This window comes from Haplochromis burtoni, unplaced genomic scaffold (assembly GCF_018398535.1).
Source record: "Haplochromis burtoni strain Fernald_Lab_line unplaced genomic scaffold, NCSU_Asbu1 Contig_11, whole genome shotgun sequence".
Lineage (NCBI taxonomy): Eukaryota > Metazoa > Chordata > Actinopteri > Cichliformes > Cichlidae > Haplochromis > Haplochromis burtoni.
In genome coordinates, this window is record NW_024582372.1 from 3,460,298 (window position 1) to 3,483,918 (window position 23,621).

At 40.2% G+C, this 23,621-nt stretch overlaps 1 protein-coding gene across 1 annotated transcript in view; it reads right to left on the reverse strand.

Annotated features, from left to right (window-relative positions):
* itsn2b (intersectin 2b) overlaps nucleotides 1-23,621 on the reverse strand; it is a 41,236-nt gene extending 17,615 nt beyond the window's left edge. Inside the window, 26 exon segments of the mRNA XM_014340002.2 lie at nucleotides 648-769; nucleotides 856-886; nucleotides 1,061-1,227; nucleotides 1,679-1,731; nucleotides 2,906-3,102; nucleotides 3,196-3,453; nucleotides 3,568-3,689; nucleotides 3,785-3,996; nucleotides 4,078-4,575; nucleotides 5,685-5,869; nucleotides 6,964-7,103; nucleotides 7,353-7,440; nucleotides 7,697-7,837; nucleotides 7,953-8,102; nucleotides 8,184-8,446; nucleotides 9,116-9,192; nucleotides 9,348-9,485; nucleotides 10,066-10,129; nucleotides 10,812-10,948; nucleotides 11,391-11,493; nucleotides 12,569-12,799; nucleotides 13,099-13,274; nucleotides 13,380-13,443; nucleotides 14,089-14,181; nucleotides 15,627-15,685; nucleotides 23,377-23,621. Of these exon segments, the coding sequence (XP_014195488.1) occupies nucleotides 648-769; nucleotides 856-886; nucleotides 1,061-1,227; nucleotides 1,679-1,731; nucleotides 2,906-3,102; nucleotides 3,196-3,453; nucleotides 3,568-3,689; nucleotides 3,785-3,996; nucleotides 4,078-4,575; nucleotides 5,685-5,869; nucleotides 6,964-7,103; nucleotides 7,353-7,440; nucleotides 7,697-7,837; nucleotides 7,953-8,102; nucleotides 8,184-8,446; nucleotides 9,116-9,192; nucleotides 9,348-9,485; nucleotides 10,066-10,129; nucleotides 10,812-10,948; nucleotides 11,391-11,493; nucleotides 12,569-12,799; nucleotides 13,099-13,274; nucleotides 13,380-13,443; nucleotides 14,089-14,181; nucleotides 15,627-15,633 (3,717 nt within the window). The 5' untranslated portion in view covers nucleotides 15,634-15,685; nucleotides 23,377-23,621.

A 23,621-nucleotide genomic window follows, 5' to 3' on the forward strand; every position in this document is an offset into this window, starting at 1 on the left:
CTTGACTTGAGACTTGAGGATAAAGACTTGAGACTTACTTGAGACTTGCAAGACAATGACTTGGTCCCACCTCTGCTGATTTGAACCAAGTAAATAGGCCCAGTATCACAGATACCAAGTATCTTTGAACAAGGCAGATGGGCATGCTGGGAATTCTAATGTGCAGGAATGTGGAAAATGTGCAGGAACCTGTTGACGTCAACTGTGCAACAGCTTGTGTGATCATTGTGTGTTTGTTGTCCAGCAGTATAATAAATTATGTTTAGGAAAGAAAAAGATAAAAGTGGTTCTCTAAGGAGGAAGGAGAAACGTAGGCAGAATGAGTACAAGATGAGTGACTGAAACACTTCTTATATGTTGGAAATATGTACTCATAGTGGAATATGTGTGTGTGAAATATCTATAAGCTAAATAATGAGGAATTTTATAAATGAGTGTGCTTGTTATACGGTGACCAATCCACTCAGTCTGTGAGGACCTGTGGTTAATGGGCTTCTCACCGTTGTTCGTGCTTATAGACATTCGAGTTGTCTTTGTGCCTTTGTGTCAGCAAGGATGAATCTGTTTTGGGCTTGTGGTAGCCTAGTTAAAAAAAAAAAAAAGAAAAAAAAAAAAGACTATAACTTGAAAAAACCCTAAACACTGACCTGCAGTTCACCAAGCCACCAGCCTGAGACATCCTTGCTGAGGATGAGGATGAGCTGGCCATTTTCCAGATTCAGCTGCTCAGGACCAGTAGAAGCGTGAGGTCTAGTAACCTGAGCAACCTCTGTGGACATAAAACACAAACAACTTATTTCAGAAAAATGTACAATCAGGACTTCAACAAAACATGTTTGAAATTTAGAACGTTACCTTGCTTTTTCTTTCCAGATGTGCTCGATGTCTGAAAATAAAAGATGGGTTTATATTTTAGTACGTGTTCTTTTATAACCCTTTATGTTATAATGCAATCTATTATGAAATTGTCACAAACTGAAGTCTTAAATAAGACCTTCCCAAATTATTTATTGCAGCAGACCAGTTCATGCCCCGTGTGTGTTATGTTGAGTGTTCTTACATCTGTCTCTTTAGGTTTGACGTAGTTGCTGGGGAAGACGCCCGTGCGGTTTCCTATCGAGCCGTTCCACCACTCTCCATCTCTCTTGCTCACCAGGATCACATCTCCCTCTTTGAATGTCAGATCACCGGACTGTGGAGACTCGTAGGTGTACAAGGCCACAAATTCTGGAAAAGAAAAAGAATCAAAAAGACTAAAACACAACAATACAGCTATAGGCCCACGTGTTGTTTACATCGATAAACTAACCTCCATCATAGTCCAATTAAAAGAGTCAACAAATCCTGAATGATAGCAGATGAACAGTAATGTTGAATTTTGAATGAAGCATATATTATCTAAATAAATGTGAAAAGCTAAACAAATCGACATCAAGGAGGGAAAAATTGTGTAGTTTAGGCTGTTCAATCATTTAATCTTTATAAAATGTTAAAATATGATCCCAAAAAGTTGATTCTGTTCATCTGGACGTTGAGTTTTCAGTGGGAGAAACGTTTCGTTGTTTATCCAAGTGACTTCTTCAAACAGACTGTCAAACAGACTGCATCCAGTTTGGACTCTTAGTTGTATTCAATATCAGGAAGCGCAGTTTACATTTCACAAGACTTTTTACTTTACCTTCAAGCTGCAGGCTATCCCCATCAGGAGCATCAGCAGAGGAGCTCTTCACACTGTAAAGACAGAGAGACAATATTACAGTACATACATGCATAGTAGTCTGGCAATCCACCCATGCATCTCCCAAAACTTATGACGCCACACGCAAAGTTTAACTAAAGAAATGCAAACCTTTCTAGTCATTGGGGAATCTGCTCAGGCCTTCGTAAACCTGCTGTCTCATTGTTTTGGTCACCAGCCAAATGTCACAAACACAGATGAACCTGCACTTGACTGACTAGTAAATCAAGAGCTTAAACTTCAGGCTCAGTTTCCTACAATACCAGCTGGAATCAAAGTGCATATCCTGCTGCACCTGTGAATGTAGGTGACTGGTCATGTTATCATGCGGCTTGACTTGGCTGATTTAGTTTGAGATAATGGCACCAAAGTTTACATATGGAAGGCACACAGGATTACAGAGTTTATGCAAATTAATGGAGATTAATTAATTTAACAAAAGACAATGAAGTATGTTTTTCTGTTTTACTGATTTTACATAAGTACACAAGGCCAACGTTCCCACCATACAACAGGCTGACTAAATCAGGCTGGCCAACCCTTGAAAACATATCTCCTTATGTTTACATTTGATTGAACATGAAAGGTAAAAAGCTGTATTTTTCACATGATCACTAAGACTTGAATTCAGCCGTGTGTCAGTAGTGAATAATGTTCATCCACACAGGAATTTTCTGCTTATTAGTGGTCTAAAAGAGGTCTAAATTATACAAAGTGTACAACCTCAGATTGTCATGAAGGCTGAAGTTCAGATTAAATCTGCTTCAAAACTAAAAGTTGAAATGTTAAAATGATTAATGTTAAACAAGAAGAGATGTCTTTTCCCCTTTTATACATATATATAGTGATGGTAATAAGAGTCATTTTTAAAGAGTAAACCATAATAAACCAAATATTAACATTTTTGCAGCCTGAATTACTCTTTAAGCTGCGTATTTCATTACAGTAAAGTTTCAGGAAGAAAGTGTCTCCTAAAAGGAAAGGAAAAAAAAAATCATTCACAATGAGGCTTGTTAGTATTATCAGAAACTAAAATAACAGGAAGTGTTTCCATTTCCAAGGCTATAAAAGACTGTTGAGATTTTGAATCCAAATCCAAGATCCAAGAAGGAAAAAGCTGCTAATGTCTTAGAAAAAGTAAAGATCCACACATAAGCAAGTACTTACTTTGAACCCTCATCTTCTCCAATAGGTTTCACATATGTTTTAGGGAACCAGCCCTGTTCGTCGTTCAGTTTTCCCAGCCACCAGTTCTCCTGCTGCTCCAATACCTGAATCACATCGTCCTTATTAAAGTTCAGATGACTATCTGTCTTTGCTGTCCAGGAACAGAGCGCCTGGGCTAACAGGGTACCCACCACCCGCTGATGAAAAGATAACAGCACAGAGAGGTTGAACCTATCCACATAATAATTATACAGTTGTAAGGAGCAGTAAGTGCTGTGTGAAGCCCTCACCTGTTCCTGACTGTCAGAAGTTGCAGGGTTTGGAGAATGTGTTGGTGTGAAGGCGGATTTTGTCCCGGACACTTTGGCAGCCTTAAGAGCATTACTAAGCTGTGACTGCAGCGGTAGTTTAGCAGGAGGAGCAGGAGCAGTGCTATCAGCTGTATTCGATGGGCCCACTCTCTCGACGTAGCTCTCTGGGAACCAGCCCATCGTCCCCTGCTTGCTGCCATATAGCCAGCCTTCCTCTCGCTCTGTCGTCTCATCAACCTGAGCAGAGGAGAGAAGGTTTGAGACAGGAAAGTTAAAAGCTGAGGGTCAAAAAACAAAAAAAGAAAAGAAAAAAAAGAAAAGAAAAGAGTGAAGCCCTGATTTTATTCCTACCTCGATGATGTCATCTGCTTCCAGGCTGAGCTCTTCGTTGTTTCGTGCAGTAAATGGGTAGACTGCTTTGAAGGATGTGAGCGATGCTGACTTCCTGTGCTGCTTGGCCCTCGGCTGCCCGCCTGTAGCACCAAATCAGACATAAAGTGAAATGATCTATAAAACAAAGACAACAGAAGCTGATAAAGGTTTCAAAACATGCAACTGTCCCTCACACCTTTCCGCTCCTCCAGCCCTCTCAGCAGAGCTTGAATATCAATCTTCCCTCCTGTTTTAGGTGGTTGCTGCTGCTGCTGCTGCTGCTGCTTCTGCTGACGAGACGCCTCCTCCTTCCGCTTTCTCTCCTCTTCAGCTTTCCTCCTCTTTTCTTCCTCCTCCTTTCTCTTCCTCTCCTCTTCTGCCCTTTTTCTCTCCTCCTCACGCCTCTTCCTCTCCTCCTCTTGCTGCTGATGAAGCCTTCTCCTCTCTTCTTCCCGCTTCCTCTTCTCCTCCTCCTCCTGCTGCTTTCGCCTTTCCTCTGCGTCTCGGAAAGCTGCTTCAGCAGCCCTCTGTCTTCTCCTCTCCTCCTCCTCTCTCTCCCTTCGGCGCTCCTCTTCCCTTCGCACCTCTTCTAACCTTTTCCGCTCCTCCTCTAACCTCTTCCTCTCCTCCTCCTCCCTTCTGCGTCGTTCCTCCTCTTCTCTCCTTCTCTTCTCCTCTTGCCTCCTCTCCTCCTCCAGTTTTCTCCTCTCTTCTTCTAGCTTCCTCTTCTCCTCCTCCAGCTTTCGCCTCTCCTCCTCCTGCCTCCGCCTCTCTGCTTGGCGCTGGCGCTCTTCTTCTTCTCTTTTCCTTCTCTCCTCTTCCTCTCGTTTTCTCCGCTCTGCCTCCTCCCTTGCTCTGAGCTCTCGTTCTGCCTGCTCCTTGGCAGCCTGGATGAGAGCCTGTCTCTGTCTCTCCTCCTCTTCCCTCTGTTTGGCCTCCCTCTCTTCCTGAAGCTTTCTCTGACGCTCCCTTTCCATCCTAATACGCCTGTAAGTGAGAAAAAAAACAAGCTTTAAAAGTCTGAACATTAAAATGAAAAAGTTATTTGTGATGATGTGAGAAAATATTCAAAACAACCAAGCTATTTCTCACAACCACCAATATATCAGGGTGCACCACAACTTCCACCCCATCCCAGAAGAATTTGATCAGAGGACTGGAAATGTGCCCAGTTGAGTTTATAAGGAATACACACCTCAAATTAATGCACTATTAACTGGTCATTGTGTATTTAACTATTACTAAGTTAAACTGATATAAAGATAACTGAAGAAAAGGCAGAAAGATTTAAATGTTTTGAGAAGAGGCCATGTAGGAAAAATATCTCAAAAGTTAATCCAAAGCTATTTCAACTGGTTTGAAGAACATAATTGCAAAAAACTTCTGAGGACAAACAGAAGACGCTGGCCATGGCACGGGAACCTTTTCTAGGCTAAAAGTTTTGGATCTACTAAAGCAGCGGTCCCCAACCCCCGGGCCTCGGACCGGTACCGGGCCGCGAGAGTTGGGGCTCGGGTGTGAAATGTATGGTTTTCAGGGTTTTTATCGGTTTTCAGCATTATTTAGTTATCGTTTTTATCATTAACTCGGTTTTCCTGGGTCTTTTCACGTGTGTTATGAATAAATCTTTTTTTCGGTACCAGTACTAGTTTTATTTTGTTGTATTTATCCGCGACACCTTAAAGGCCGGTCCGTGAAAATATTGTCAGGCATAAACCGGTCCGTGGCGCAAAAAAGGTTGGGGACCGCTGTACTAAAGTGTCAATCTCAGCGTAAATTGTTCGATATGGATCCTGCCTATTTTGGGGTTTTGTTTTTTGAACTGATGACATTATTTTCATCTCGGAATTGTGTGAATTATCAGTATATGGAGTTGTTACATTTTTTTTCTATTGGTCTCTTTATCTTTTTGATCATGACAAAAAAGGTTATTTTTTAAGTAAACAACATCATCAAACTTGACTGAATAACAAATTATATCCAGTATTCAATAACATCTTAATACGTTTTGTGTTGGTTGGAAAAAGAGCATATGGCATCTGCTGTATAACTGATGACTAATATTTATAACACACAAATGTAAATTCAAAGTGTACCTCTGAGCTTCTTCCTCTTCCTCCCTGCGCCTCCTTTCCTCCGCTTGTCGTTTCCTCTCTTCTTCCTTCCTCCTCATCTCCTCTTCTTGCTCCTTCTTTCGCATGAGTTCACGCTGTTTGTCTTCTTTTATGCTGCGCAGTTTCTCCAGTGCAGCCTGCTGATTTCTTTGGCTCTCTCTCAGTTCCTGGTGTAAACAAAGATAGTTCACATAATTACTAGCAGTCTGAAAGATAAATGGCTGAATTAAAGGATGCGAGACGGACATGGGCACAGTCTAAGGCCTATAAACAAACAGCATCCAACACCTGACTAAATATTATGAAAAAGTAGAAAAGAAAGAGATAAATTAGGGGACCAAAACACAAGATACAACAAGGCAAGAACAATAATGAGACCTAAAGCAAAAACCTTTAGTAGGTAGAAGAGGTTACGGAGGCAGGCCAGCAGAGAGAGGAGAGCCTGGAGTATTGACTCCTCAGCACCCACACACTGAAAAGGGGAATGAGATGGGCGAATGGGAAGAGAGGAAAGGATCCAGTGTAGGGAAGAGCAGAAATGTCCAGAAGACGAGGAAAAAGAGGAATCAAAGTTTAATATGTTGAATCAGATGCCAAAGTAGGAAGTATGGCAGGGAAGGAGAAAGACAAAAAAGGCCTCAAGGGCCAGGAAGCAATATTAGTGATCAGCTGTAAAGGACACAGTCTAATATGCAATTTGTTAAATCACTGCTTTTAAATTTATATTAGGAAAACAGTCTCCTTAAAAAATTAAAATAAATATGTTTCAAGGAAGTCGATCCAAACTAGCAGCCCCTTTTTATCAAAGCTTTACAGTTCTACGATTTTGCACTGCTGAGAATAAGTGCAAAAAAATAATATAATCCACAGAGCTTGAGATTCTGGCCCTTAACTGATCAAGGATGGAAACCATCCTACACATTCCAGAAGAACTGCAAGAAGACATTAACTATTGTTCCCTGACACGGCTGCCATGAACCTCAACGACTGCAAAAACAAGCATTCAACATTTTCTCATGAGAGTTTTCTAAGGCTGTTTTCACACCTGCAGTGTTTAGTCCGTTTAAATCCAACATAACTCGGTACCACACACATGCAAAGAACACAAACTGTACCTACTAGCTGTAAAATAAACCAAGGGCTTGCTTAGTTTATTAGCCACAAGACGAGAACACAGCACTTTCTACCTGTATTTACTGTGTTGCTGCTGCTCCACACGCATCTGGCCAAAAAGCAGACTGAAGTAGTGACAGATTCCTACCTGCATGTCTTTGTTATACTGGTCCATTTCTGCTAGTTTGGCAGCCGTCTCTTTCTCCAGAACTTCAAGCTGTTCTCGCAGTTTCATACACGTCCCTTTTTTCTCCGTCATGCTCCCTTTTAGGGTGGACACTGTCGATGCTACAAGCAGATAAAATACAGTCACTGCGATAACTGGTGGTACATCTATCAGACAACAATCCATAAATTGTTTGCATTTACTTCTTCTGGTTGCATGTATTAAGTAATTATAATTACAACAAGTATAATGAAAACCGTGATAATTAAAATGAGTCAATTTGCCATATAAGAGGTATTCTTTTCATTTTATTTTCCATTTTTCTATGATTGATGGTCCAAAGCTTGGCATGTTAATTTTTCACTACTAACCAGGCAGGTTATTCAGAGACATATTTTTCAGCTTTTCAGTCAGTCTTTTCTGCTCCGGAGTCAAGTGGGACAACTTTCTCTGGAACTCCTAATGGATTAAAAAAAAAAAAGAAAAGAAAAAAAAATGCATCACTGGAGGGGGCGGAGTTTCAAAAAGAGATTAACAGACACACACCCTCTCAATAAAGCAATACTCATATACATAGGTAAACTACTAAACAACTATCCTTGCTACTTTCAGCACTAAATGTCATAATATTAGAATATTATAGAAATACACAAGGAACTGAATGAAACTCAGAAATGATCTCAGAAAAAAAATGGGGAAGAAAAAAAGCACAGACCTCAATTTGTTTCTGCAGATTGTTAATATCCTGCTGGCGTGCCTCCTTCCTTTGATTGTTAAGATCAAGCTCAGTCTTCTGAAGTTTTTTCTTGTTCTGAAAGTCACGCAGGCGGTCCGAGATCTGACGGTGCTTGTCACCCTAAAAGAGGTAGAGACAGAAGAACAGAGATGAGATAGCTTAAAAAACCTCCACAACATGTAGACAGAAAGTATTTTTGCTCTATGTTGGACTGAAATGTCTCTTCAGCACTCACCACTGCCTCCAACTCCAACTCCAGGCTCCTCTTCTTAGCTTTCAGTTTGGTGATTTCATCCTGCTCCTGTTCCTTCTTTAACTGGAGCTCTCCTTTCCTCCTCCTCTCCCACTCCTCTTTTCTCTGACGCTCGAGCTCCCGCTGTGCAGCCTAGAATAAACGGACACACAGAAGTAAGTACACCACGCATCACTGCGAACAAACCAACTCATTCAGAGACGTTCACCTCACCTCTTTTCTCTCCATCTCCCTCTGCCGTTCTTCCTCTTTCTGTCTCTCCAGCTCTCTTTGGAGCTCGAGCCTCCTCTCCTCCTCTTTCCTCCTTCTCTCCTCAGCCTCCCAAGCCTCTTTCTCTCTCTTCTCTCGCTCTTCTTTCTCTTTCTGAGCACGCCGCTCCTGCTCCCTCCTCTCAGCGTCCAGTAGGGCCTGTCGTCTTTTCTCCAACTCTGCATTCCCTCGTTCCAAGTTTGCTTTGAATTTATCTTCAAATGATACTAAAAATAAAGTAGGAAGACATGACAGATCACTGTACTTTTCATGTAACATTAAGAAAAGAATTGTGAACATGTATGTGACTAAATACTGATTATTTATTTGAGATCATGTCTTAAAAAAAAAAATTGTGAATGATTTTTATAAGATTTGGAGGATTAGCATTTAACAACGTCCAAACATTCCAGCTGCTACTTGTAGCCTAAGTCACCAATACGTGCACCACATTCCAGATGCTGTTCTTTAAAGACTCAGACTTATTACTAGAGTTTGACCGACTGTTTCCATTTTACTATGCGCAGCTTCTCTCATATTTATGATAAGATCATTTTAATCTGTGCATCATTTTCTTTTGTATTTTTGGTAGTCAAATCTATGCACTACATGGGAAACACACAGATGAGCTGCAAGTTTTGTAACTCATCTTATTTGAAGTCCATAGTAGTGAACCAAGGAAACAGAGAGAGAAAAAAGAGGGTTAAAGCTGAGATGTGAAATGCAGTTACAAGAAGAGGGGAAACTCAAACTACACCCATTATATTAGTATTTCTCAGTGTGTGCAAAAAAATAAAATAAATATTTATGATCCATAGCTGCTGGCTGCACATGAACCCTCAGTTTAAAAAGGCTGCTGCCTGTGTGAGTTGGTTGTGTTTATTGGTAGTACTGACTGTTCATTTTTGGTTTCTGTGGCGGTTCAATTTCCAAGTTATCGATCAGGGAAGAGCTGAGGCCATTCGTGGCACTCCTGCAATACAGATTTCAATCAGTTTCTTTGAAAATACAGCATGCAACATCACTCACATAATAACAAGGTTTTGTGCAAAAAACCTTACGTCAAGCATTTATATATAGAGAATGTTGGAGAGGTTTTGGTCAAGCAGAACATGTGTGTCCACATACCTCTGTGAGGGTGGTACCAGCTCAGTTGGCAGTGTTAATGGCAGTGGTTGACCATTCTTTGCCAAATCCACGAGGTGCATTGCCAGAATAAACTCCTCCGCTTGTAGCTTGCCATCTTTATCCACATCTGCTAAATTCCTGCAGGAAATTTGCAAGTTGGACTTTTGTAAAACATAATGTACACTTATCATACTTAAATTCAGCAGAATAATATTCATGGGAAATAAATATTGTTACTCAGGAATATTTGGACCTCATATTTACAATTACAACATCAATATTACAGCTACTGGACTTGCTGCTCTGACATAACCAGACTAGGTGTTGAAGCACAAGATGCATGATCATATAAAACTAACTCAACCAAATTCAATAAAAACAATTAACAGTTATAGCATTAAGTAGCTAACTGTAGAAAACATGTCCATTTGATTTGATAAATCCTGCAGTATTCAGTTGCGTAAAAAATATTGTAGAACAAAAGAAAAACAAAGAAAAAAACCCAGCAAATCTATTGTCAGATGTTTTAACCCATTTTAACAAGTAATAGATACTGGGAACAGCATTCTTAAAACAAAAAACAATTACTTCCTTAATAATGAAAGCGGTATTGTGATAATGCTACAACTGCATGACCTTTCGTACTTCTGGCTGCCAAACCTGACTGTAGTAATCAAAAGACATGTTCAGACACACCAAAATACACACATAATCCTACCAGATGGAGGCCAGTTGTATTTTTGTCAGCATCGTACTTTCCATCACACCCTTCACCTGCAGACCTGGTAAGAAGAGGAACAAATGTCAGAGCTGTGGAGCACAGAGGTGTGGGGGTGTGGAAGAAGAAAGAAGTGGTGTGTGTGAAATAGTACAGTGGCTGATGATATATGAATTAATCTACATATAACGTGTGGTGACGACAGGAAGCAGTTGCAACACCATAACCAATTTTTCCTAGAGTGACATTGTACAAAGTTTCAAAATTCTAAAAAGCAGATGATGGTAAACAGTCTGTGACAGCATGAAAACACTCAGCTTTTTACAAAGGTCTACAAGGACACAAAACTTGAAGGAATAAAAGATGCCCTTTGTGTAATTTTGTTACCATACAGACTGCGTAATAACAGTCAAGTTGCATTACTAAGAAAATTGGGGAAAAAAAATCTGACCTTCATTGTCATTTCAATAAATCTTTGTTTTTTTCATAAGAACAGGTTTTACAAGGTTTGCAGAACAAAAGGACAAACAAATACTTGACTGTGTGCATGTGTGTGTTGAGAAACACTGTGACTGAACACACCCGCTACTATAGTCTCCACTACTTAAAGCTAACTAAAGGTTGATACAGAGGAAAAAAAGAGGGAGGAAAATGAAGTCATCAGTGACTGTCTCCACACCTAAATTCCATAAATAGTTTGGTTTTATATAACCTATACAGTAAGCATACACATAAATGCATTATACCAGTGAGGTATCCAATCATCTGTTTATCCAAGCTGTTGAACTGCTGTCTGTATTTAAGTCTGGAAGCATGTGGCACAGCCCAGTCACTGGGAACAGCATTCATGGGGGACATCACAGATGGGGTTGAAGAACCGGAGCTGAAAAACAATACACCAAATGTTTACGTTTGTACAGATAATAGCCCTTTCCCATTAATACCTACTCAGCTTGACTCAACTCAATTTCTGAAATTTTATTTTTCTGACATATAGCAATGCAGCCAGAAGTCCTGTAATGTCATTTGTATGCATCACGGAGTGGATTTTTGTGAGTAGTCGCTTTTGACACCATTGAATCAGCAGTCAGTGGCAGGCAGTCTGTTGCTGTTGCTGTCACATTTTTCGTGTCGACTCAGATCACTTGGGACCCTGGTTGAGTAGTTACTAAAAAAGTACCTAGAACCGAGTTCTGACACTTAATGGAACCCCTACAGACCCAGTCGAGATGAGCAGGTACTAGTTGAAAAGGGCTAAAAGAAACTGACAAGGTAAACAAGTCAGAGGTTGCCCAGACATGCTTACGTATATGTGCAGGTCTTACCTGCCAGATCCCAGGTCTAGCAGTGTTGGGGCCATGTTTATACCAGCAGGAGAAGAGGCGCGTCCAAGCGGAGAGGCGTAAGAGGTCGCAGATAGAGGTAGGCCTGAAGCAGAGACACACACGCGCGTTAATCATATTTCAACAATAGGGCACAAAATGTTATTCACACACTTAACCACAATTACAAAATGTGATGTTCTTTTTTTCACTTGGTGGAAAAGTTGAGGGTTCTGTCTTTACAGTTTTCTTAAATGGCAGAGGCCTTATATTAATGTACTGTGATCACTGTTGTAACCTTGTCAAGGACAGGGAGTCCATTTGTATGGAGATGAGACAGAAACCTGACTCTGCAAAACAGGACAGGAGCCATTCCATTTTCCTGGTTTTCCCTTAAAATACCCAGAACTGCTTCATTGTCAGCAAATATACAGTATTTAATATGAGAGAACAGCCAGCATTTCTCCTCAGCAGTTTTCATACTACAACAAACAGCAGATAAGCATCAAGAAAGCAATAACCAAAAAGACAAACAAGAGCTGTCTAACAGATCACACACAAAGATGAACATTTCCTCCATAACATGCATTATTCGAGTCCCCCAACCAATATCTAGTTTCTGATTAGTTTGAAGTATTTTCTTAAGAGCATTGACGTGATGCAAAATTTGTGGATCTAGATCTAGTTTTAAGTGGACTCCAAAACTTAAGCACTACCAAGCTGCTTGGGCCAAACTCCAATCCAGGTCAAGTTTGCATACAAATCCTGCGCACTATTAGCTAATGCAAGTTTATCATGTTCAAAAGCTGACAGAATATTTAATACACTTTTTTCCAAATGTACTAATCTTTAAAAAAAATAAACAAAACCAAAGTTGTTCAAGTTTTTGGACAAAACCTTCTCTTAAAACAGAAAAACTTTGAAAATCTTCAGAACAAAGTTCTCCTTTAGGGTGCTTCATGGACTTGCTTCTTTAGTTAGTTTTCAGCCGTGACAACCTGATCAACTAGCATGATAAACACTGATCAGATAACACAAAGCGCTATGATAACCTGGAATATTTAAAGTGTAGCATATTTAATAATATCCTAATAGATTTCCTGTTAGAAGTCTCTCAGATACAAGATGAAAAAGACAAAAATGACAGCTAACTGATTAATGGAAAAGAGAATTACACATACCAGTATTCAAACCTCCAGAAGAAATTGGCTGGAGGAGACCCATGGTGCCATTTGGTACTGTGGTATTTCCCATAGTTGGAACCAGGGGCGTGGGGGCAGTGGACATCATTAGTGGGTTCATTCCTGATGATGAAGGAACCATTGGGCTGAGGCCCGTCATTGGTGTCATAGGTGACACAGCCATAGGAGTCAACATGGCAAGGTTTGTTCCATGCACCATAGAGCCAATTCCTATGACACAATTAGATACACCATTTTTGATCACAGTGACTAAATGCATGCATGGAAACAATCAGTCAGACAGAGTTTAGATTACTCTAAGTGCTCCGAAATCTTTGAATGGAGGATCTTCATTAAAAAAAAAAAAAAATCATATTTTCGCTTCTACCTAGGAGCCATAGCAGCTCGTTCTTTCCCGTTTTTGTGGGCCATGTCCATTAAAGGAAAACTCCACATATTTGCAAATAGTAAAATGTTAATTTTCTAACAAATTCACTGCTATAGTGTACGATATAATAATAATATCGTACCATAGGCAGGGTTGATGGGGTTGTTCATGGTGGGAGCACGCACTGGAGGCTGCTTCATGATGATTGGAAGCGATGAGGGAAGTGGTGTACCCGTAAGTTTGAGCTTTATAAGCTTCATAGCAACAGAAAACTCCAGCCGGTCCATCTTTCCATCTTTATTCATATCGGCCAGGCTCCTGGGAGACAGAACACAAAACATAAGCAAGGAAACGGTGATGGGTTCTCAGGAAGATCTTCTCAAGCACAGCATCTTATCCACTGTGAGTCTGTGTTTCTCTCACCATATATCAGCCAACACTGATGCAGGCAGCCCTGACTGAAGGAAAAACCTCTTTGCCTGGTCTCCTATAAAAAGACAGAGAGGGAAGAAAACAAAAAAGTGTCAGTTTACAAGTATGAGGTTGTACATCACTATCTGGACTTTAATACATATGTTATATTGGTTATATTTACATGTGCCTCGTCGCGTCTGTATTTGTACGTGTCTGTTCATTACTGTAAATCACAGGTGGGTAACATTTTCTCCAGCAGGCCACCCTCGTTTAGACACTCACTAAAATTCCATCCAAATATTTCATCAAAATTTATATGCATCTTGCCAGTTATTTAATGTTTAGCACTGCATAGATAAACCTGTTTTTTTCCTTTTAGGATGTTGCAGGGCAAACTGAGATGGCTCACAGGCCGGTTCTGGTCCTCGGGCCACATGTTTTCATTAATAAAGCACTTTTCAACTTTATTGGTGCTACAAAGCGCTTTACAATGTTTTCTACTTCCATACACAGGCACTGCCATGCCATCTGAAGGAACCTAGTATTCAATGTCTTGCACCAGGACACTTCAGCATGGGGAGGGGCTGGGGATTAGGGATACCAACTGAGTCACAGCCATTTGCAATTTCCAGTTTCATCATGATAAAATAGCACTCTGAAAACCAGCATCCAGTCACCGTGTGAATCATGGACAAACAGCATGTTTAAATGTCTGTACCTGTGACGTAGCCCATCGTTGGGGAGAGGGAGTCAAACATCTGATCATGTTTGTCCCTCTCCTCTGGGGAGATTGCCCACACACTTGGACCACCTGAGGGGGGAAAGGAAATGTAAAGTTTCAGTCATAGCCAGTGAGATTAAATAATACCAGGCAAATAGACCCCAAGAAGTAGCAGGCTTAATTTTTCTAATTAATGTCAGCTAATTTATCAGATATTCAGTTCACTTCACAAGATTACACAGGCGTAAAAAAAAAAAGGAAACAGGAAGACAGGTGCACACACACAGACCAACTGACACAGATAAAGAGTACCCTGACGTCAGCCTCAGCAGCAGTCAGACACTGGGAATCCACCAGTATTGACAAAGTGATAATGAAGCTCAATTTTCACTTTGTTAAGTGCAAAACAAGACACTTTTACTGCTCTTCACCAAGGCTGTTTACTCCACGATATATCAACAACACCAACATATTAGGGCTGTTCGATATAACGATATATATCGGATGACCATATAAAAATGTCTATAGTTTCATTTGACGCTATCGTTTGTTTCGTGATGTTGCAAAATAAACTGTTTACCGCAATATTTTTTCATCGTTTTGATGGTCACTGTAGTGGCTATATTAATTTCTTAAAGTTCTCTCTTTCTCTTATATTTAATATAACCACACTACAGATGGACAAGCGCCTGTTTTTATGTGTTGTCGTTAGCAACAGAGACGGTAACACCATCACGTGTCCGCTTGTTTATTTTCCACATAAACCTTTCACAATAAAGCTCAAGATCCTGTTGAGACTTTTCAAAATAAACTGAATCACGTGAAAGAGCAGATTATTTTACGGAAGAGAAGTAAAAAAGAGCCGCCAGGTGTTAAAAAATAAACCTTAGACTCAAACGTTAGAACAGGCTTTTCCCTGCAGCACGCCGTGTAAGAAATACTCACAAAGAAAACGGCGGCCGTTACAACTTATGTCTAAAAATGTATAGTTTCATGCATCTATTAAAACACTCGACTCCAGCTACATGACGCGCAGCTGGAAACACTTCACGCAAGTCGAGCTGCACGAGATTCACATAGTTTACAGAAAATGTTACATTTTTGTGATTTATATCGTTATCGGGACGATAGATGTCTTATATCGGGATATGAGATTTTGGTCATATCGCACAGCCCTACAACATATATAACCTGCACCAACACCAAAAATATACTAATCTGGGTACTTTAATCCTGTCACTGAAGCTATCAGTAAACCTGGTGGGTTTAAAAAAAAAAAAAAGAAAGAAAGAAAGAAAAGAAAATATATGGACCAGACTTCAAAATTAGCACAACTGTGTCAAACTATAAAGAAGCTGGTCAAGAATATGTACACAAACGTAGGCCAAACACAACCCAGCAATTATCACTAAAACTAGCCTTATGTTGGCCTCAGCAGCTCTGCAGAGCCACATTCACACACCCCTCTTTCTTTCTTTCATTCTCCACACAGATTTAACACTGTCCTTTATACACACAAAACGCAGTGATCTTACCATTCATTTTCGCAGGTGGAGAACTCCCAGTGACGTCCTCAGCTACTGTTCACAGCCATCTGCAAAACACACATAAGCACGGTCCAGTAATCAGTCAATACTGTAGCTAAGAGAGGACAGTACTGTCATAGAGAGCAGGGAGATAAAAAGGCAGAGAGAGGTACAGAGACAGACCAGGCAGAGAGAGAGAGAGAGAGCGATTCTGGTCGGTCAGCAGAGTCAAACAGGGCTTCTCCTGTTCACTTTGGCCGCATCCCAAATCTTTTCAACCACATGGACTTTTTTCAGTACTATCAACACTGATGTCGTAGCGGCCAGAGTGCAATCCATGCTACTACTAAAGCTAAACCGACATGCACTTATTAACATTTACTGTGTCCAGGAATACAAACCCCTGTTCAGTTCTGTTTGATCAGCTAATGTAGACTGAACAAAGGATCTACAGCCCTTTGGTGCTAAACAGACACCACTTCTTCAAAAAACTGCCCACGTTTGATGTACCGATGTTATGCTTTGTTCATGTTTATTCCCCAGTGTGATGCAAACACCATCAAGTTATTATTATAGACACAAAGTTTTTGTTCAACTGCAGTCCATGATAGGACTACTTAATTATAGCAAATGTTAAACTTACAACCATTTACATTTTTTTCCTAAGAGCAATAGAAGAAAGGTTTTTGTCGACTCTTGAAAAATCTGTAAGTTTCACAATACAAGAATCAATCCTGTTAGGATATTTCCAGCTCTCTATTTTCTAAAGCTTATGTGGGTCCAGGTCATGAAGGCAACAGTCTAATCAAAGAATAGCATTAGTTGAAATACAACAGTGAAAGACACCTTAGCACAGGGGTGGGTAATTAATTTTTAAAGTTAATATCCACCAGGAATGAGTTTATCCTCTACAATGGTGCGAGCTTCTTGTGTGACCCCTGGGGAAAATGACCCAGTCCTGCCTTCGAGCTTTACCTAGACAACCACAAAACGAACTCCACTCGTTACCAATATTCAGCAACAAACCAACGCTCAACAAGCACACTGTTTCCTGTGTGAACGCCCTTTAAGACTAAGCCCAGATGTTGTTTTGCTGCTTATACACTTTCAGTCTTTGTCCACAATTTGTAGCTATAGATAAGATTACAATATGTCCATCTAGAGTAAAGTTGTAGCTCAACATTCAACTGTTGAAAATGAGTAAAGACAAGCTACTACACTAAAGCGACAAACCAATACTCTTAATGACTTTAAACCTGCCTTCCTGTTAGCAGTGACTATGACTCTTTCTCTATCTCATCAGGCTTTGAAACCGCTCTTGTTGAGTCATGCACTTGCAAACAAAGTGTGGGAATTGGCCTATTGTTGCATAAACCTGTTTTATGTAGTAGGAGGCTCAGCTTCTTCTTGAAGGTTGGGGTTTATAAGTTTCAAGTAATTGCATGTGATTGTGTGATCAGGCAGGTCTGTCCCAGTACTTTGGTCCAGACTAAAATGTTATTATATAGGGACAGTCCACAGGGGTTGATTGTAATGTAAATAACAGGGTAAATGTAGCAGACTCCGTCTCATGTATCACATATGAACTCCTTGTTGACAGAAGGCGGTAAGTAGCTTTATGCTGGGTTGGAGAAATAGTTATAGGTCTTATCTGTGGCTGCTGTAGCACTCTTCCTGTTAAATGATCGTTACAACATGCACAACAGAACAGAATTGTTTAGATCTGAGACAGTTATGAATGTCGTGTGAACTTATTTATAGAACCATTAATAACAGTAGTAATGCAACACTGAATACAGATGTAATCTTTAACTGTCCGACTGGTACGTCAACTATTTTTCTTCACATTTTCTCTTTTCATTTCATATTCGCATCTTTAGAATGACAACTTTCCCTGTTATCATCACACTGCCATCGGCCGCTCAGATTCACATGATGAAGGTGGAGGAGGAAAAGCAGGAGAGAAATTCTAATCATTCCGCTCAGCACTTCCTGCCTAACCTACGAACAGAAGCATTTCCTTAATCAACATCAGTTGACAGGAAGTGATCACAGATCTTGGCGAGAGAGAGGCAGCTTTTAATGTCCTAAAAAATAAGCGTGAGAGCTGTGGTTGAAACTGACACAGTATTCCAGATTAAAGAGTCATTTATAGGTGATTACTGACATATCTGGTGACAAGAAGCCTGTGCATGAGAATATGAATGAGGGAGAGAAAAAAAACAGAAAGAAAGTGCCTGGCTGACGCTCTTACAAGGGCAGAGAATAACAAGAGAGGGCTAATCTACTGCCTGCCATCTGTCACTCTCCCTCTCTCCTTCCTTTCCCGAGTCAGACCACACTCTTATTCGATATCTCTGATCATCCATTCTTTCCTCTGCTTCTCCCATCTATTTTCCTAGCTGTTTAGATGGAGAGCATCAAATACAATCATACTAGTTTTAAATGAATTTAGAGCATATCATTGTACTCTCTATATTGCCATCAGCAGTGACAATGGATGGTTTGGTTGTTCCTTTCAAGAAATGTACTTACTTATGGAGGTATTTGAAAGCCACTGACACTGAAGTCATGGAATCTAATGTCTGGTAACCCAACACTACAGGAATCTGAATGAATAAGTGAAAGAAAGCAGCAGACTGTTGGCTTTAAGGTTTACTGTTTCCACAGTAAGCAAGCAGTCTAACTTTCCTCACAGGGCGGCTGCCTGACCAACTGACCGACTGAACGTCGGACTTGGCTAGCACAAAGGAGTGACCTCAGTGGCAGAGTCAGCTTTGCAAACTTCATGCAAATACCTTCTGGAGTCGCCCTCCACATAAACACACACTGCCTCAGTAGAAGCCTTGTGCTGCTAAATGAATACCTCTGCTCCACCATTTGCATAGACTCCCCGAAGGTAAAATCAGAGTGAAGATCAACAACCAGAGCTCCACCTAACTTAAAAACTAACCTCATCTATACTTAACCAGTGATACAGAACCTTTTAAAAACATCTAAAAACAAGTAGGAAAAGGAAAAGCAAAAACAGATTCTAAGCTAGATGCACTGTTTTGACACAACTGAATCGCTCTATCAGGGAGACAGCTGCCTTGTAGATGGAATGTGCCATTACTGCAAGCAGGCGAAATAACTCACCTAGAAGCCATGTGCTGATAGTTATCAAATACGAAAGCAGAAAAATGCACCTCTAACTACATTTAGGAGACAGGCAGGCAGATACAATTTGTGAAAGGTTAGCTTAGTACCGGACAAACAAGAGAAACTCGCAAAGCTGAAAAAAAAGTCTTGTGAAACTAAAAGAAAAGAAGATCCAATGGAAACCGTGACAAGTTAAGTGAGCTATATATTATTCTACTTATGTTTGTTGAATTTAACTCAGAGAGCGTAAAGAGGATGGACATAGCTTCCTTGTTACAAAAATAAGAAGCCCCTAAAAAAAATGTGGATTTTACCTAGTGGCCACCAGATGGCGATAGCTGTAGTTGCAAAAAACTTCTAATCCTATAAAAGTCTATTAGGAAAACAACTACCTTTATTGACGTTCATCTCAAGGCTTCAAAATAAAACTTCAAAAGGTGACATCCTGGTAGGTCTTTTATACTGTCTATGGTTTGAAATATGAACTTTTAAATAAAGCCACAGTTCCCAACAGCATTTGCAGGAGACACCAGGCAGAGACTGGGCGCTCAGGATCTGTGGTTTTCAACAAGACAACAACCTTGAGGATCCTGCCAAGAAAACACAGGTTGGCTCCCCACTGACAGTCTTGAACTGACCCTGCCACAATCTGGGCACAAACCCAACAGAGCTCTCAGACTGTGAATTTACTGTGGACCAACACTCCTTATGAGTTGTGTTGAGTTTGAAAAACGATAGAAAACGTAGAAACGTCCAAAAGAAAGGTGTGTCAAACATGTGTGATAATTCCCACAACGGACTGAGGCTGTTACTGCTGCTATAATCAACATATAAATGAAAAAGAAAATTTGATATTTTCATTGATTTACCAAAGTTTACAATAAGTGTGGCGTAATGTACATAGTTCTGTAAAAAAACTGAAATAAAAACTTGAATGTCTAAAAACTTCTGAATGCACTACAGTAGTAGTGAACAGAAGCTCTCTGTAATGACAATAGAGCAGCAACCGCAATGCCCGTCTTCAAATCTGAATAACAGCAAGAATCCAAGCTACTGATGTTCCTATGCCCAACACTTTGACTTCCTCCTAATTCTAGCTCTATTTGTGTGTGATGATGTTTTTGAGTTACAGTGTGTGCATGAACAATATTTTTTAAAAACTTGTGTAGTTCTGGATTTAAAAATAAAACAACCCAAAAAAGAACAGCTGTTATACAGCTTGTCTGTATAACTAGAATTCTGAGAAGTGGAAAATATGATAAACCCCTGGGTAGCAAAACACATAAGTCTGCTTTATGTGTCCACTCATCTTGGTGTGAACACACATGCAATAGCCATTGCTTTTGTCATAGTTCGGTACATAAATAGACATGTGACTCACAGTGTCCCAACCTGCAGTTCATGAAACAGCTCTTTCACAATGGTGAAGAGGTGGTGAAACACTGTAGTATACTTGCTAACAGCCAGCAAAACAGTAACACTGATGTCCATAACACCACATAACCACTGCATACTGAAAGAAATAATCAAAATGAACAGTGGGACATTAGATCTTATTTTTCTTCGACCATAACAGTCTAAATTCCATTGCGGAAAGAGCTTTTCTTTACAAACTACAATCAAGAGTTTTTGTGTTTATATGCATATCAATTTGCTCTTTGGAGTTCTGCTGTGCCTTTCTTTCTGTCTGTTTATACCTTTTGCTTTGTGCTACTGTGTACCTCACTGCCATTCCACCCTTGCTGAGAGTGAATCAAGAAATAACAAACATGACGTAACACTGTCAGGGATAGGGATGAGACTGAGAACAGAAACATATTCTCCTTGCTCAAGTTCCTCATTCGTGACCATCTTTTGAGCAAACCCCCCCCCAACTTTCTCACCAACTCTCATAACTTTGCATGTAAAACTGCACCCTGCCAGTCCTGTCATCATCACTGCTCTTTTCAGAGACAAACACTGCGTGAATGCCGTTCTGAGGAATGATTGATTTTCTGCCGCCTCGCTCACTGACCTCACACCAATGACATCAACTCCATCCACAGTTCTGTTTCTGCCCGATGACACCCTTTCTTCCCCTCTGTGTCTGCCTTTGTGTACAGTAAAATTACCCAAGCTTTCTCTTCAGCTGTTTTTAATGTATATTTTCAATTCCTTCCCACAATACAGAGACAACTAACGGGTAGTTTTATTAAAGTGATATTTCAGCATCCACCCGCTCTGCAGTAAACACCCATCTACCACACTCAGGGCTGCAAAGCAAACCTGCAGCGTTTCAGATTGGGTTTGATTAACTATGTTTGCAATGCCAGATTTTGTTTATTTAAGAGGCATGGCACACCTCTCCCTCTTTTAGCCTGGGTTTGACTCACCTTGATTTGTCCATCTATCTGAATATGACAGGGCTGGAGAACGTACACTTCTAAATTTGTTGTTTGGCTTGTGCATGTGGCTCAGTGGGAACATGGCAATGCTTCACCACTGCCAAATTAAAAAAAGACTGCGAGTCTGGTTTGACTGACAAGTTAATGTCGGACCAATATTTATATAATAAATGGAAGTTGGATGAGGAAAACGGTAGGCTGCTGCTTAGTGTCCAGTATTAAAATGACAAGCATCAAGTTAGGATTGGACACAAAGAGCTGCAGCTTGGTAAGACTCCTCCCTGTACTAACTCAGCATGTTAACCACTTTAATATTTTGCTGATTTCAGGGTTTTAATAGCCTACAACAGAACTCTGGTAGGTGATGATGTACGCAAACATGATGTGCCCACATATATTAAAGGCCATAAGTCTTTGTTACCTTATTAGAGAGACATTTGTGCATTTTCCTGTCAATTTAGGGGAACAAAATGACTACCCAGTGCTGGTAGGATAAACGCTACACTGGTGGAATATTGCTTTTCTCAAAAGAAAAGAACAGCAGATACACTCAGCATGCACTTCATTCCAGACCTTTCAATCATTTTCTCTAAATCTCTGTCACTTATTTTTTTCCAAGCAACTCTCTAATAAGGTTGGCCTTCGGGTAAAAGACTCTTTAAAAAAAAAAAAAAAAAGCTAAAGGAACTATCTCTCAACTTATCAGTGTTATGCAATAACAAAATATTTGCACTGAAATAGACAGCACCGGAGCAAATGATGATAATTTTTTGTGCTGATGTGGTTTTTAAACAACATCCTGCCAAGTTAGAAAGATAAATGCTGCAATAGGTTATCCTGCATTTTCCCCCAAGTTTTTTAATTAAACTTATTTGCAATCATCACTCACAGTAGTTCATATTATTTGTAGATTTTATCATGTTTCCAGATTAATTTTTATTTCAGTTCAGTTACTTTCCACATTGTGTTCCCTTATTTCAGTTAAGTTTTTATTACCTTCACTTTAGTTATAGTTGATCATATGCACGAATACCTCCTGGTTTAAGTTTTGTTGACCCAGTTTGACCAGACTTATAAAAACTAAAAGAATTTTCCCTCATTATATTTTAATTTTTTATAATTATTATTATTAGTGAGCGGCATAGTAGTGCAGTGATTAGCACTTCCCAGCAAGAAGGAATAGGATTACCCTCCAGGCTTGGGACCCTTCTGCGTGGGTTTTCTCTCACAGCCCAAGGACTTGTATGTTAGGTTAATTGTTGATTGTAAGCTGGCTGTAGGTGTTAATGTTAGCCCTGTGGTAGACTGGCGACCTGTCCAGGGTGCACCCCACCTCTTATCTTATTACAGCTGGGACATGCTCCAGAACCCCCACGATCCTGAATTGGATAAGCAATTCAGAAAATGCATAGATGTGTGGATAATAGTTTTCTACAATCCCAATACTATTTCAGTTTAGCTCCCCCCAAGCTCACTGTTCATGGTCTTAATTAATTGTAAAAACAGAGATTATTTCGCAGGGAAGAACGATTGTGTGCAGCAGCACCAATCTACAGTAGCCTATAATAAATATGGTGAAGTAACCCTGTCAGCTATTGAGTTGGAATTAACACAAGAAATATATTTTGAATTCTTTCATTAAATATATTTGTGTGGGCCTCGGCTTTCACTAATTAGGTCACTTTGCACAACTGAGACCGAGCAGGCCAATAATTCATACAAACATTTCCACTTGGGGACGGTAACGTCATTTACAACCTTCATCTCTGTTTATGTGTCTCTAGATAAACCGAAAGAGTCGCATTCCCTGATCACTTGTCACCAGTCACTGAGACCTGCCTGCAACCTGCTCAACTAGTTTGAACCAAAAGGAATTTAGGAGACTTTCCTGCAAATCTGCTCTCACAAACCTCCCAGATACACTTTCGCCATAAAATAAGCGCCAACAAACACTCATCTGATTGTCCACAAACAAAACATTTAATGAAAACACAACTTAGCAAGCTAACCCAACTCTGACGGTCCCAGGTTGTTTGGCACCCACGGTGAAGCATCACCTCTTTAAAGAACACTTTTTCCTTTCATATTTTCAAATTAAACAAGGTACACAAGGAAACACGAACACGGAAAAGTCATTAAAAAATATCGAAAAGTCAACAGGGAGTCTATAAAGGGATTATTATGAGAACATCAAACTTACGGTCATGCTTAGATAAGCAGTTTCGCTTGCCTACCTCTCTCACCGCTACGGTTCAAAAACATCAACTTCTGAGCTTTCGAGAGGCCGCAAATGACGAGCCACCACTTCTGGACGGTTTCCCACGCACGCTCTCAAAGTTTAGTATCCGCGGAGAGCTGCCGTTTTCAGGAGATATGTTAAGTTTGTTAACGTTTCTGCTCAAGAGAACCTGTTGCTGACAGCTCGGTGTGTCACACCAACAACATGGCTGACGACGAGTGATTGGAGCCTGTGAGGCGC